Raw genomic sequence first — 15,391 nt, 5'->3', positions numbered from 1 at the left:
CACATATTAGTATCAATGAAATGAACAGTAGAAAGGTGCATAATATAGTAAAAATATTACCCTTGATTAAAAAGTTATTAATTATCACACATAAAATATTACACATATTAAAAAATGGACATATCAAAATCTTTATCCTGTCCCTTTGGGGCTAAAGCTTCTAATTTATAGATCGAATATAGTTCTTTTTGTTTTAATAATTCTTCTCTATTACCACCTCTCCTGGGAAAAAAAAATCAGTTCAATAATCTGAAAGCTTAAATGTGAAATATTATGACCAGTCTTACCGACATCAACCCGCCCACAGAGACATTTTAGTAAATAAACTACAAAAACTGTGTCACATGTGTAATATCTTTTAATCCAGAATTTGCTACCTGTTCTTGGACCCTTCATTTATATTGCAATTTGAACAGTTCAAACGTAGAAAGCAACTGTAATTTTTTTTCTCCTATAAACTGTTGCCTTTTTTTTTTATTAGCTCCTATATCTGCACTAATAAGATAATCTATAAGACTTCTTACCCTTCTATATACTTGCATAGGGGGATTCAACCCAACATTTTTCTTTCATGATTCAGACAGAACATACAATTTTAAACAACTTTCCAATTTATTTCTATTATCAAATTGTCTTCATTCTCTTGGTATCCTTTGTTAATGGAGCAGCAATGCTCTTCTTGGAGCCAGCCAAACACATTGCCTTCTATAGGCAGTAACCAATCAGCAGCTAGCTCCCAGTAGTGCATTGCTGTTCCTCAGGCCGACCTAGGTATGCTTTTGCAACAAAGGATAACAAGAGAAAAAAGAAAATTAGATAATAGAAGTAAATTGAAAAGTTATTTAAAATTACATGCTCTATCTGAATCTTAAAAGAAAACTTTTGTGTTTTATGTCCTTTTAACTTCAGGGTTTCAAATATGGAGCACTATTTTTTCAACATCTTTATTTAAATCACTGTAATCATTTGCAAAAATGATCCTATTCTGTTTAGACTTCAAGACCCATGTGCACTACACTAAATGATCTCTGGTCACTTCCATAACCACTGAAATTTCTTCTTCAATCAATTGAGGATCATAACCCCCATCAATAAAGGACTGACCCATTTCTTGTAATCTTCTTTCTGCTACAGTGTCCTCTGATATAATATGCATAACCCACATAGATTGACCGCTTGGCAAAGATCTTTTTAAATTGAGTGGATTGGCACTTGTGTAAAAAAACTATTGTTATCTGTACTTTTTCTATATAGATCAACCCATAACTTCCCCTCCTTTTTAATAACATTAGTGTCAAGAAAATCAATACGCTCCCAGACAATCCAGATCAGATAAGGCCATGATTAAGAGAGACATCTTATTATGAGCAACCTGAGGCAGCTACAGCTTCAGCAATTTCAAAAACTGCATTTTGTATTTGTTTTTATATACTCACACAGTCAACATGGGCAGTTTATTTGTAACAGCATCTTTGTCTATTTATATAAGTTATTTTAATTAAGTGTAATATTATTTTGAAGAGCTTCATTCAGTAACTTAATTGATGTTGCTATGGAACAATTAGTAAATTCCTCACACAACATATATACAGTATCTCACAAAAGTGGAGTACACCCCTCAATGAACTGTAGCTCCCCAGTTCCAGCAGCACTCATGCAGGCCCAGACCATGACAGTCCCACCACCATGCTTGACTGTAGGCAAGACACACTTGTCTTTGTACTCCTCACCTGGTTATCGCCACACACGCTTGACACCATCTAAACCAAATAAGTTTATCTTGGTCTCATCGGACCACAGGACATGGTTCCAGTAATCCATGTCCTTAGTCTGCTTGTCTTCAGCAAACGGTTTGTGGGCTTTCTTGTGCATCATCTTTAGAAGAGGCTTCCTTCTGGGACAACAGCCATGCAGCGACTGTCTGACCACTGACAGGTTGACTCCTACCCCCACCCCCCACCCCTTCAACCTCTGCAGCAATGCTGACAGCACTCATACGTCTATTTCCCAAACACAATCTCTGGATATGACGCTGAGCACGACGTACTTCTTTGGTCGACCATGGCAAGGCCTGTTCTGAGTGGAACCTGTCCTGTGAAACCACTGTATGGTCTTGCCCACTGTGCTGCTGCTCAGTTTCAGGGTCTTGGCAATCTTCTTATAGCCTAGGCCATCTTTATGTAGAGCAACAATTCTTTTTTCAGATCCTCAGAGAGTTCTTTGCCATGAGGTGCCATGTTGAACTTCCAGTGACCAGTATGAGAGAGTGTGAGAGCGATAACACCAAATTTAACACACCTGCTCCCCATTCACACCTGAGAAGTTGTAACACTAATGAGTCACATGACACGGGGGAGGGAAAATGGCTAATTGGGGCAAATTTGGACATTTCCACTTAGGGGTGTACTCACTTTTGTTAACAACAGTTTAGACATTAATGGCTGTGTATTGAGTTATTTTGAGTGGACAACAAATTTACACTATTAAACAGGCTGAACACTCACTACTTTACATTGTAGCAAAGTGTCATTTCTTCAGTGTTGTCAAATGAAAAGATATAATAAAGTATTTACAAAAAAAACTAAAATATATGCTTACCTGATAAATTTATTTATTTCTTGACACAGTGAGTCTACGGATCATCATCAATTACTGTTGGGAATATCACTCCTGGCCAGCAGGACGCAGCAAAGAGCACCACAGCAGAGCTGCCAAGTATCACTTCCCTTCCCACAAACCCCAGTCATTCGACCAGTATTTGAAGCAAAAAAAATGAGAATTTGCATATCTAATTTGCATATCTTCACCAGAATTCTCTTGTGCATTTGGTAACATTGTATATTGAGTATTTATGGGGAAAAGTAAGCGGGGAATCTTGCCAAGATGTGCTAATTTCTTATGCAAATATTTGTATTGATTTAATTTTAAGGCATAGAGGATTTTAATCTCAATTTTTCATCTCCACCATACTTTTAATGAATTTTGACCAAAGGAAAGGAAAGGAAAGAAAGGAAATAACACAAGGTGCAGAGGTGCCAGAGGTTTATATAAACAAAACTGTCTGAAAAAACAGGGAGGGCAGTGGATTTACCGTGTCAAGAAAGAAATACATGTATCAGGTAAGCATCATGTATCAGGTAAGCATACATTTTGTTTTCTTTCTAATTACACGGTGAGTCCACGAATCATCATCAATTACTGTTGGGAATCAATACCCATGCTAGAGGACACAGATGGTACGGGAGGGACAAGACAGGTAACCTAAACAGAAGGCACCACTGCTTGAAGATCCTTTCTCCCAAAAGAAAACCTCAGCTGAGGCAAAAGTATAACATTTATAGACTTTAGAAAAAACAATGAACAAAGAAGGCCAAGTCGCCGCCACACAAATCTGTTCTACAGAGGCCTCTTTCTTGAAGGTCCAAGAAGAAAACACCGCCCTATTGGAGAGCTGCAATTCTCTCAGGAGGCTGCTGTCCAGCAGGCTCATAAGCCCTACGAATAATACTTTTCAACCAGAGAGAAAGAAGTGGCGAAAGCTTTCTGGCCTTTATGTCTATCCAGAAAGACAACAAATAATACAGAAGACTGACGAAAGTCCTTTGAAGCCTGAAGATAAAATCTAAGGGCCCGCACAACATCTAAGTTATGCAACAGATGTTCTTTATGAGATGAAGGATTAAGACAGAAATAAGGAACAACAAGTTCCTGATTCAAATCTCTGTCCGACACAACCTTAGGAAGAAAACCAAACTTGGTACGAAGAAACTGCCTTATCTGCCTGAAATACGAGATAAGGAAAAACACACTGCAAAGCTGAGAGTTCTGAAACCCTCCGAGCAGAAGAAATAACCTTTCCAAGATAACAACTTAAAATCTATGGAATGCATAGGCTCAAACAGAGCCTGAAGAAAACTTTAGGAACAAGGTTAAGACTCCAAGGAAGCAACTGACTTAAACGCAGTCCTGACTAGGACCAGGACCTGATAAAAGGATTGTACATCCGGCACTAACAGATAAAATTCTCAAGGCCTACCTCGGGAAAAAAAATAAGATCCTTGGGATCCTGCCATATAGAAAATCTTTCTAGTGATAGGTTTACGAGCCTGAATCGTGGTCTCAATAACCGATTCGAAAAACCCATGTTTAGCTAACAACAAGCGTTCAATCTCCAAGCAGTCCGCTTCAGAGAAACAATATTTGGTTGAAGGAAGGACCCTGAAGCAGAAGATCCTTCCTCAGCAGAAGTTACCACTGAGGTAGAGACAACATCTCTACTAGATCTGCCTATCAGATCCTGCAATGCCATGCAGGAGCTAGAAGAACACCAATGCACTCTCCTACTTAATCCGAACTATGACTCGCGGAAGGAGAACCAAACAGAGAAGGAGGATATGCCAACCTGAAGTTCCAAGGAACTGCCTGAGTATCTATTAGAAAAGATTGAGGATCTCTTGATCTCGAACCAAACTAGGGAACTTGAATTTCTGACGCCCATCAGAACCAGTTCTGGAAACCCCCATTTGGTAGATAACCTGGAGAACACTTCCAGAAGTAGTTCCCACTTCCCGGAATGGGAAGTCTGTCTGCTCAGAAAACCGCTTCCCAGTTGTCCACTCTAAAAATGTGGATGGCAGATAGATAGTAACTGTGAGCACCTGCCCACAGAAAAAAATCTGAAAACTTCCTTCATGACTAAGGAACTCAGAATTCCTCCCTGGAGGTAGATGTAAACTACAGAGGCTATGTTGTCTGACTGGAACCCGATAAACTGGGCTAAAGACAACTGAGGCCAAAACTCAATACCAAATGAAGAAAGGGAGAGCAGACTTCTCCCAGGAGGCCGTGGTCCCAAATGCCCTGAGACCAAAGATCCAGATAAAGCCACCATGGGGAGAGACCCTTGTTGACTGAACTAGATTCTCTGAGACAAACCAGACAATCCCCATTCCACTGTCTGAGCATGCACAACTGCAGAGCTCTCAAAAGGTATCGATCAAGGGAATGATGTCCATGGAAGCTACCATTAGACCAATCACCTCCATACACAGAACTACTGATTGCCTAACAGTAGACTGAAGAGAGAAGCAAGAGAAAGAATTTTGGCTTTTCTGACCTCCGTCAGACAGATTTTCATCAATAAGAAATCAATTATAGTTCCTAAGAACACAACCCTTGTAGTCGAGACAAGGGAGCTCCTTTCCAGCTCCACTTCCATTCGTGGAATTAAGAAAGACAACAAAAACCTCTGAATGAGATCTTAATTTAATGGTACTTATTTTATCAACCTCGGAATGATGAAGGGCTGAGTCGGCCCTGCCGGGTTTTGAACCCGTAACCTTGGATCTTATAAACAGGCTTTCTTGTAGTCAGGGCATTTACCAACTGAGCTACCTCACCGATCATTACTTGTAGAAAGATGGCACCTGGGCCAATAGGACATCCAGGAACCGAATTGCAGCCCAGAATGAGAAAACACTGGGCGCTGAGGCAAAGCCATTATTGAACCACAAACTGAAAGAGTTTTGTCAGAAAGGCAAAACTCAGACATCTGAGATAATTGAATGGGAACTAAGGGTACGCATCCTTAAAGTCTACGGTCATTATAAACTGACCCTCTTGCACCAAGGCAGAATGAAGCGAATAGTCTCCATCTTGAAGACTGGTACTCTGAGGAACTTGGTTAGACAATCACCATCTAAATTAGGACAGAAAAAGTTCCCTCTTTTTTCATGAACAGCATGAAAAAGAAACTAAACCCTGTTCCAAAACTGGAGCTGGAACAATCACTGCCAGGGTGCAAGATCCTGAACACATTTCAGAACGCCTCTCTACTTATCTGTTCTACAGATGATCAAGAGAAGGTGGAACCTGTTCCTGGGAGGATGGAGTTGAATTCCATGAGAAGTAGCTGCGGTTTCTTTAATTACTGCCCCCTGATTCAAGACTGACTTGGTATCCAAGAGGACTTGGACTGCTCCTGCTTGGAAGACAAAAGGAAAGACTTCCTGAAGTTACGAAGGAAGCAACAGAAATAAAAGATTAGCCTAACAGCTTTTCCGTCCTGGATCTCCTCATGGAGACCTCCAATGGAATCAGACAAGGCGTTGCACCAAAAAGATGTTGCACTTGTCCATAAAGGCTTCCTTCCTTAAAAGAGCATTGATCCTTTATATGGATTGAATAGCAATGGCGCCTACTACTTTAAGCATGTCATGAAATTTAAAGCAGACAGCTTATTACTGACAGGAGATGGGGAAAAAGGAATCCTTGACTACTCCCATACCTGAGAAAATCTAGCACGGTTGAGAACAGGAAACATTTTCACAGAAGAATCCTAGTATATCTCTAGATTCTGAGGATTGACAACTACAGGGCAGCCGAGGTCTATCCAGCAACCAACCTAAATAATACACAAAGGTGTCCAGGCTTGAATCTGAAGAGAACTACTTCAGCACCAGATGAAGGAATTATACTGTCCGAATCAGAGCTTTAACCCTCAGATGCTACCGACTATCCTCCTCATGAGACTATAAGGAGGCAATATGTGTAGCAGCAAATGGAGCAGAAACCTTACTGATTAGTTGAATTTCCTCTTGCGATTTCCCTTTAAGATAGGAAAGGCAGATAATGCTACAGATACCCACAGATACTTGGGCAGACAATTCTGCAAGCAAATAACTCCTCCAGGAGATTGAGAGGAATTGCAGGGCACTTCATGTGACGTCATACAAAGGCTTGGGACATTTGAGAAGAAAGCTGTGGCACAGCCTAACAGCATCATCCAGGGAGACATGAGGCTAAAATAATCTTTGGAAATTAAATTTAAAAACATATATACAAACATTTAAAATGACACTTTCACTTTAAGATTGTAGAGACTTATATACCTCAGAGAGGGTATGTACTGATGCATAAAAGTTGAAACAAACTTATAACTGAGGGAGTAGCCTCACTAACATTAGTGGGCAAAAACTCTACTTGTTAATACAATACTAAGTTTGTAGAAAAACAAACTTATAAACTGCAGAATTTTTATTGCAAAATTTAGGGATTGGAATACATTAGATATGTCAAAAACTATAGTGCCTTCTAAAGGGCACCAGATTATAGTAAGGTACCCAAAACCGTGACCCCTGGGGATCACGGTGGCAACACAGTAGCTTAACATAATTAAGCTTCAGCTCCTAGTAAAACAAACATCACATTTGAGGCAAATAGCTCGGTTCTGACCGAGAACCTAAGGAAGGCGTGTCCCTGATCAGACACGTTGTTCCGTTCGGGAGAAAATGGTGCTTATCCACCATACAGAGAGAGAGAGAAGAAGAGGGCGAGAACAAACGAACCCCATAGAAAGAGCGCGCAACTATTCATCTGCGCGTCTCTCACTGCCTAATAGAAAATTCAGTAAACACCCGCTGACCATATAAGAAACCTAACGTTTCTAGACTTACTGTCAGTACCTCTAGGACAGTAAAAATAAAGTGCTGCTCTACAAAACACACAAAAGCGAGAACAATTACTCCCCACCCTTACATATCCGATACCTAAGCTAGGAGCCGGACTGCCATAAAGGAATAATCCTTAAAATTCCTTTGACGATTATTAGGAACAATAAAACTCAGAACCAAGTATAAGGAAAAGATGTTGAGACATAGAAGACCAGCACTTGTTTGTATCTAGCTGTCCGGCAGGAGGACAACACACCCGGCATGAGAGGATGCCACTCCTCACAGAGACCTGTGAAACAAAGAAAGACAGAGTAAACTTACGCAGGCTTTCTATACCAGGGCAGCAACATGTCAGGAAAACTCAGCAAGGCCCACCTCACAAGTTCCTAACTGCTTTAAAGCCACCACTGCCCTATTAAAGACACTAACGTGGAGTACGGCTATACCCAGACTGTGATGGAAGATCAGAGCAAACCTACTCGACTTCAAAAAAAAAAAAAAAATATCTTGATAGAAGAATCTTTATCAGACACCTAATTACTTCACCTCCTCTTTGCACTAGAGGCAAAGAGAATGACTGGGGTTTGTAAGAAGGGAAGTGATACTTGGCAGCTCTGCTGTGGTGCTCTTTGCCTCCTCCTGATGGCCAGGAGTGATATTCCAAACAGTAATTGATGATGATCCGTGGTCTCACTGTGTCATTAGAAAGAAATGTGAGGGCTGTACTCACTTTGTGAGATACTGTACATTATGCATACATATATAGGATAGTACATATATCATATAAAACATATAGAAATGTTACACTGGTACTTCACACTGCTCTTCTATTCTCAATCAGTATTATCTAGAAAGAGTGGGATGTCACATTCCAAAGGAAAAATAGTGCTACCACACTAGTGTGAGAATATTTTATTGTTATGAGAACACTTATTTTTTGCTAAATGATTGGCATAACCTTAGACAGGCCTGCTAAACTTTAATTATTAGAAATGCTGAGAGGGGGCAGGAGAGTTTTGTGGGCAACATCTTAAGAGAAAAAGTCTCAGCCATAGCACCTGTGAAATCTGTTGCGTGTGTTCCACTGAATAACACTGACTGTAGCTGCACTCCTCTGCCTGTGCACCATTGTAAGCTGATAATAATGCCTTATTCGAAACCCACAAAGAAGTAATGTTTATAGTTTAATCACTGTCTTTCAGTGGATTACTAATATTTGTTATTGCAGTAAGTTCATAATAAACACTTATTATACTGCATTCTCGTGTAATTTTCCATTTTTCAGTATTTTGTGAGACCTAGTTTGCACTTGATATTTATGAAACAGCAGTTTAAACGCTCTCCAAACTGGAATTGGTGGATGAAAATCAGGGCGACTGACAAGCCCTATTCACGCAATTTGTTGTGTGAGGGTAAGGGGGCAGTATTGCACAATTGTTCCCTTGTAAAATGATAAATACGAAGTTGTCCCATATTTGCGATAAGATACGGACATGTAAATCCTGTCCGCTCACAAATTGAAAAACCTTGCCCTAAATATCACTAAAAAAACATGAATACTGTGAGGGTCAATCAGTTCACTCAGCAAGGGCTCTTTGCTTAACTAGAAGATTCACAGAGATCACTTCCTGTCACAAGCTACAAACATGACTGTTAGGTTAAATTCTAACTTTATTTAAGCTTCAGATTTTAGCTTCAGCTGCTTCTTGTTAAAGGGACAGTCTACACCAGAATTGTTATTGTTTAAAAGATAGACAATCCCTTTATTACCCATTCCCCAGTTTTGAATAACCAATACTGTTATATTAATATACTATATACAGCATATAAATATAACAATGTTGGTTGCACAAAGCTGGGAAATGGGTAGTAAAGGCATAATCTATCTTTTTAAACAATAACAAATTTAGTGTTGACTGTCCCTTTAAGTATAAGTATGATATTTTTCCTTCCATATATCGCCAGTGATGCTACTGTTGCATTGATTATCAGATCTTCAAAAATATTTTAAAAATAAAAATAATAAAAATGGTTTTGCTGGAGAATGTGTTTGATTAATTTAATGTAATTTAATTTGTGAGCTCTATGAATACATTACAGTAAGATGTGTATAGCTTACTAAGAGTTACATTTACATACAGGTGACAAACAAGCAAAATGTTACCTATATGGTCCACATGAACTAGCAGTCTCCTGTTGTGAAAAGCTAATAAAAAAGCATTTGATAAGAGGCTGTCTGTAGTGGCTTAGAAACAGGCAGAAATGTAGAGGTTTAAATGTTATAAAGTATATTAATATAACAATGTTAGTTGTGCAAAGCTGGGGAATGGGTAATAAAAGGCATTATCTATCTTTTTAAACAATAACAATTTCGGTGTAGACTGTCCCTTTAAAGGTGAGTAACTACATACTTTACTATTTCACTCGTTTATAATACTCAGAATTAGTGATGCACCGAAATGGAAAATCTGGACCGAAACCGAACCAGAAAATCCAGGATACACTAGGCCGAAAACCGAAAATGTATTTTTTTTTTCTTTTTAAATTATTTTTAAATATTTTTTTTACATTTTTTTTTTTGCATAATTAGACTAATTAATGAATGAATCTGAATTGAAAAACTGCAAGCCAATAAAATAGCCACACTTTTATTGAAAATAGCACACTAAAATTGGACAAATAAATAAATATCTTAAAACAATAATATGATACACAATTTTACCAAGAACAAAAAACCAGGTGGAAAAAAACGATAATGCTATTTTCAGCCAAAATGTATCTGCAACCAAAATTTCAGTACATCCCTTCTTAAAACAATATTAAATATCAATATACTGTATTATTCTTTATTTAGTTCTGTGTAACAGAATCAGATTTAACAGTTTGTTTTTTACCAATAATCCAAATAAAGTATAGTCCTAGAAAACTATTATTTGCAAAACAGTAAGTAATGAACTCAAACAGCAGCTCTAGGCTTGCAAACTATTTATAATAAGCTACACAATAATTGTACCAAAAATAACCGTAAAAAAAAAAATGAAATAACTAAAAAGGCAATTTTCGGCCAAAACATTTCTACGGACGAAATTTCGGTGCATCCCTACTCAGATTAGTTCTTGTAGTATATGATAATGCGAACTCTGCAACCCTAAAACTAATTATTTTTTGATGGTCATCCTCTGAATTTCACCAGTGTAGTATGGGAACCTCCCTTGAATCCAATATCTTTATCACTATCTCTTTAAAACATTACCTGCACAAAATGTGATCTCTCAGGATGATCATATGAATACTAGAAATTCACTTATACTTTCGTAACCTGTGCTGACCCGTATAGTTTACACATGATTACAGATCTTAAAGGGACAGTGAAAAATACTACAGAGGTGATATCATTTTGCATAAAAATGGACAAATTAAGTTGCTGATAATAGGGAAAGTAACATAGAAGGTTAAAAAAAAAAAAAAAAAAGACAGAAGTCCATAGAGTTAAACCTATACAAATCGTAATTTATCTACAATGAAAGCTCCAGTTAATCTTTAATTAATCCTATTAAAAAGATAACTCATGTAACACTAGCAATCAAAACCCTGAATTATGTTTCTAGCCAGAAATGTATCTAAACCATTGTTTAGATGTAAGCAAAGAATATAATTAATTTTGTTGTTTTCCCCAGGAAACCTTAAAGGGACAGTTTACTCAAAATTTTTCTCCCCTTTAATTTGTTCCCAATGATCCATTTTACCTGCTGGAGTGTATTAAATTGTTTACAAGTAGCTCCTTCACCCTTATATTGGCATTTGAAATTGTTAATTTAGCATGTGGTATCCCCACCTATTCTGAAAGTTTGTGGCCGCGCGTACCAGCTATAGATAAGCTTTGTAAACACAGCCAGCAGAAGAAATTACACTCCCAGTGTGATAAAGCAGAGATAAGGTAATAAAATGTTGATTTTCCATTGTTCTCTCAAAGTACTGGTGATTGTTTTAAGGACAGATATAAGATAAAGAAGCAGGTATATGTGCACAATGTGATGCAGTAATGAGATCTGATTATACCTACAAGCTCAACCTACTTTATTAGGCTGTGGCTTCAAAACATAAAATCAGAGCTTTAATATACAGAAATAAACCTTAAAAAGCTCATTTTCATACATTTTTTACTCTGCAGTTGGTAAAAAAAGCAATTGTAAACACATTAAGGGAAAAACTATTTTACCGTATACTGTCCCTTTAAAACAATTCTACTGACTCATCTCTATTGTAAGAATTATACTCCTTAATCCTTTCATTACCCCCCCATCCAATAACAAGATGTTCATTGTTCTTGCAGCTAAACAGCACAACATTACCTGCTCCATAACCTCAGGTGCCATCCAGCAAGGTGTGCCCACAAAAGTTTTCCGTACTTTATTCCTGGTGATGTCCCCTCCTGTAGCTAGAAACGCACTGACACCAAAATCTGTAATGCAGAAGACAGAAACAGGACTTCTAATGGGGTAAAGAAAAGGGATCAATTTTATTAAAGATTTTACTTTTTAATTTCAAATAGTTTTCACTAGTTTGGGACAAAAAAAGGTCCGGAAGGGGAAGACTAGTAAGAAACTAGTTTTCCCCCTAGATAAAAACCTTCACCAGTCGGTAAATAATTCACTTATATTCACATTCATGCACCGTCTGAAATATGCCAGAAAACAGATTATTTGTTTTTCTTTCAAAATTGTTCCAGACAGCTTCTACCGTCTTGAATTATATCTTACATGTTCTCTCGTCAACTCAGAATATATTGACTACAACTGAAATGTAATTCAATTAGATTATGTTCTGAAGCCAGACTTTCTTAGGAATCTGCACTTAAAAGGTACATGAAACCCAAAATTTTCTTTCATGATTCAGATAGAGAATACAATTTTAAACAACTAATTTACTTCTATTATCTAATCTGTTTCATTCTCTTGGTATTATTTGTTAAAGGAGCAGCAATGCATTACTAGTTTCTAACTGAACACATGGGTGAGCCAATCACATTCAATATATCTATGCAGCCACCAATCAACAGCTAGAACCTAGGTTCTCTGCTGCTCATGAACTTGCCTAGATAAACCTTTCAGCAAATGATAACAAGAGAAGGAAGCAAATTAAATAATAGTAGTAAACTGGAAAGTTGTTTAAAATTGTATTCTCTATCTGAATCGTGAAAGAAAATGTTTGGGTTTCATGTACCTATAGGTATATTATTTCTTCTGTCATTGTATGATGTGCATGGCTTCTCCTGCTTCTTTGTCAACCATAAAAGTGATAATTACATTTAGTATTTAACTACTTAAAGGGTCATCTAACACTAAGAGATTGTAGCATAAATATTAAAATTATGCCTAGTAAAACAATCAGATATTCATCTCCATAACATTGTCACAATTTTACTGCACTGGCTTCTATAAAAAAAAAAAAAAAAAAAAAAAAAAAAAAAAAGATTTTAAATGGGAACCAGTTGAGATATTTTTTTATAACAAACCTATACACAGATTATGTATGCACATTAATTCAGGATGTCATTTTTATGTCCTGTGAAAACTCATTGGCAGAAATGGGAAAAAAAAAAGGTTTTGGGGAAATATGTTTTCTGGCTAAAGAATATATGTTGGAAACATGGCATATAAACAGTAAGTCTGACCATGAGCAAGTAGCAAACATGGCATATAAACAGTAAGTCTGACCATGAGCAAGTAGCAAACATGGCATATAAACAGTAAGTCTGACCATGAGCAAGTAGCAAACATGGCATATAAACAGTAAAAGTCTGACCATGAGCAAGTAGCAAACATGGCATATAAACAGTAAAAGTCTGACCATGAGCAAGTAGCAAACATGGCATATAAACAGTAAGTCTGACCATGAGCAAGTAGCAAACATGGCATATAAACAGTAAGTCTGACCATGAGCAAGTAGCAAACATGGCATATAAACAGTAAGTCTGACCATGAGCAAGTAGCAAACATGGCATATAAACAGTAAGTCTGACCATGAGCAAGTAGCAAACATGGCATGTAAACAGTAAGTCTGACCATGAGCAAGTAGCAAACATGGCATATAAACAGTAAGTCTGACCATGAGCAAGTAGCAAACATGGCATATAAACAGTAAGTCTGACCATGAGCAAGTAGCAAACATGGCATATAAACAGTAAAAGTCTGACCATGAGCAAGTAGCAAACATGGCATATAAACAGTAAGTCTGACCATGAGCAAGTAGCAAACATGGCATATAAACAGTAAGTCTGACCATGAGCAAGTAGCAAACATGGCATATAAACAGTAAAAGTCTGACCATGAGCAAGTAGCAAACATGGCATATAAACAGTAAAAGTCTGACCATGAGCAAGTAGCAAACATGGCATATAAACAGTAAAAGTCTGACCATGAGCAAGTAGCAAACATGGCATATAAACAGTAAAAGTCTGACCATGAGCAAGTAGCAAACATGGCATATAAACAGTAAAAGTCTGACCATGAGCAAGTAGCAAACATGGCATATAAACAGTAAAAGTCTGACCATGAGCAAGTAGCAAACATGGCATATAAACAGTAAAAGTCTGACCATGAGCAAGTAGCAAACATGGCATATAAACAGTAAAAGTCTGACCATGAGCAAGTAGCAAACATGGCATATAAACAGTAAAAGTCTGACCATGAGCAAGTAGCAAACATGGCATATAAACAGTAAGTCTGACCATGAGCAAGTAGCAAACATGGCATATAAACAGTAAAAGTCTGACCATGAGCAAGTAGCAAACATGGCATATAAACAGTAAGTCTGACCATGAGCAAGTAGCAAACATGGCATATAAACAGTAAGTCTGACCATGAGCAAGTAGCAAACATGGCATATAAACAGTAAGTCTGACCATGAGCAAGTAGCAAACATGGCATATAAACAGTAAAAGTCTGACCATGAGCAAGTAGCAAACATGGCATATAAACAGTAAGTCTGACCATGAGCAAGTAGCAAACATGGCATATAAACAGTAAGTCTGACCATGAGCAAGTAGCAAACATGGCATATAAACAGTAAGTCTGACCATGAGCAAGTAGCAAACATGGCATATAAACAGTAAGTCTGATCATGAGCAAGTAGCAAACATGGCATATAAACAGTAAGTCTGACCATGAGCAAGTAGCAAACATGGCATATAAACAGTAAGTCTGACCATGAGCAAGTAGCAAACATGGCATATAAACAGTAAGTCTGACCATGAGCAAGTAGCAAACATGGCATATAAACAGTAAGTCTGACCATGAGCAAGTAGCAAACATGGCATATAAACAGTAAGTCTGACCATGAGCAAGTAGCAAACATTAGGAATTTAATGAAACACCCTTAGAGCCAGGAAACCATACACCTGCATCACACGTACAAAATGCAAAACTGTACACACCAAAATTACTAACTGAATTACAATTTTAATCCTGGATACAATATGCGTAAGGTTTTGATATAAATCTTAAAAAAAACCAATGTATTGTTAATATTTTTGTTAAAGTATAGAATACGCCATCAATTAAGCTTTACGTTGCACAAAATCTAAACACAAAATAAGGGTTTTTCTAAGCAAAAGATCAATTTTGTGATCCAGGATCCTAGCTTCTATATTATTGTTTAATCAGATCTCCTTTGCTGTGGTCAATTAGGGACATATATAAATCAGCTCCTCAATAAATCACTTTGGTCTTAATGTACTAAGCAACATATACTGCTTTTCTCCACCACCTCTTAGGTGGTAGACATAAAACACCCCAAAACATTCTTTAGGGTGATTTACAGGCCATTCTGTTGAGCGAGACAAGAGGGCGGCATTACACATTCAAGCGCTTGTGTAATGACACATCCGGGCAGCGGACATACAGTGTCTGCTGCTCTTTGTTGCAAAGCCTTGTGTACAC

The 15,391-nt window shown here is 37.6% G+C and overlaps 1 protein-coding gene across 1 annotated transcript in view; it reads right to left on the bottom strand.

The window, feature by feature from the left end:
• Window positions 1-15,391, bottom strand: part of OXSR1 (oxidative stress responsive kinase 1) — a 271,596-nt gene that overhangs the window by 63,764 nt on the left and 192,441 nt on the right. The window contains exon 6 of the mRNA XM_053713780.1: window positions 11,804-11,913. Within this exon, the coding sequence (XP_053569755.1) occupies window positions 11,804-11,913 (110 nt within the window). The remainder of the gene's footprint in view (window positions 1-11,803; window positions 11,914-15,391) is intronic.

Source organism: Bombina bombina, chromosome 5 (assembly GCF_027579735.1).
Source record: "Bombina bombina isolate aBomBom1 chromosome 5, aBomBom1.pri, whole genome shotgun sequence".
NCBI lineage: Eukaryota > Metazoa > Chordata > Amphibia > Anura > Bombinatoridae > Bombina > Bombina bombina.
Note: the sequence above shows the minus strand (reverse complement) of the source record. Positions and strands in the feature narration are given on the sequence as shown.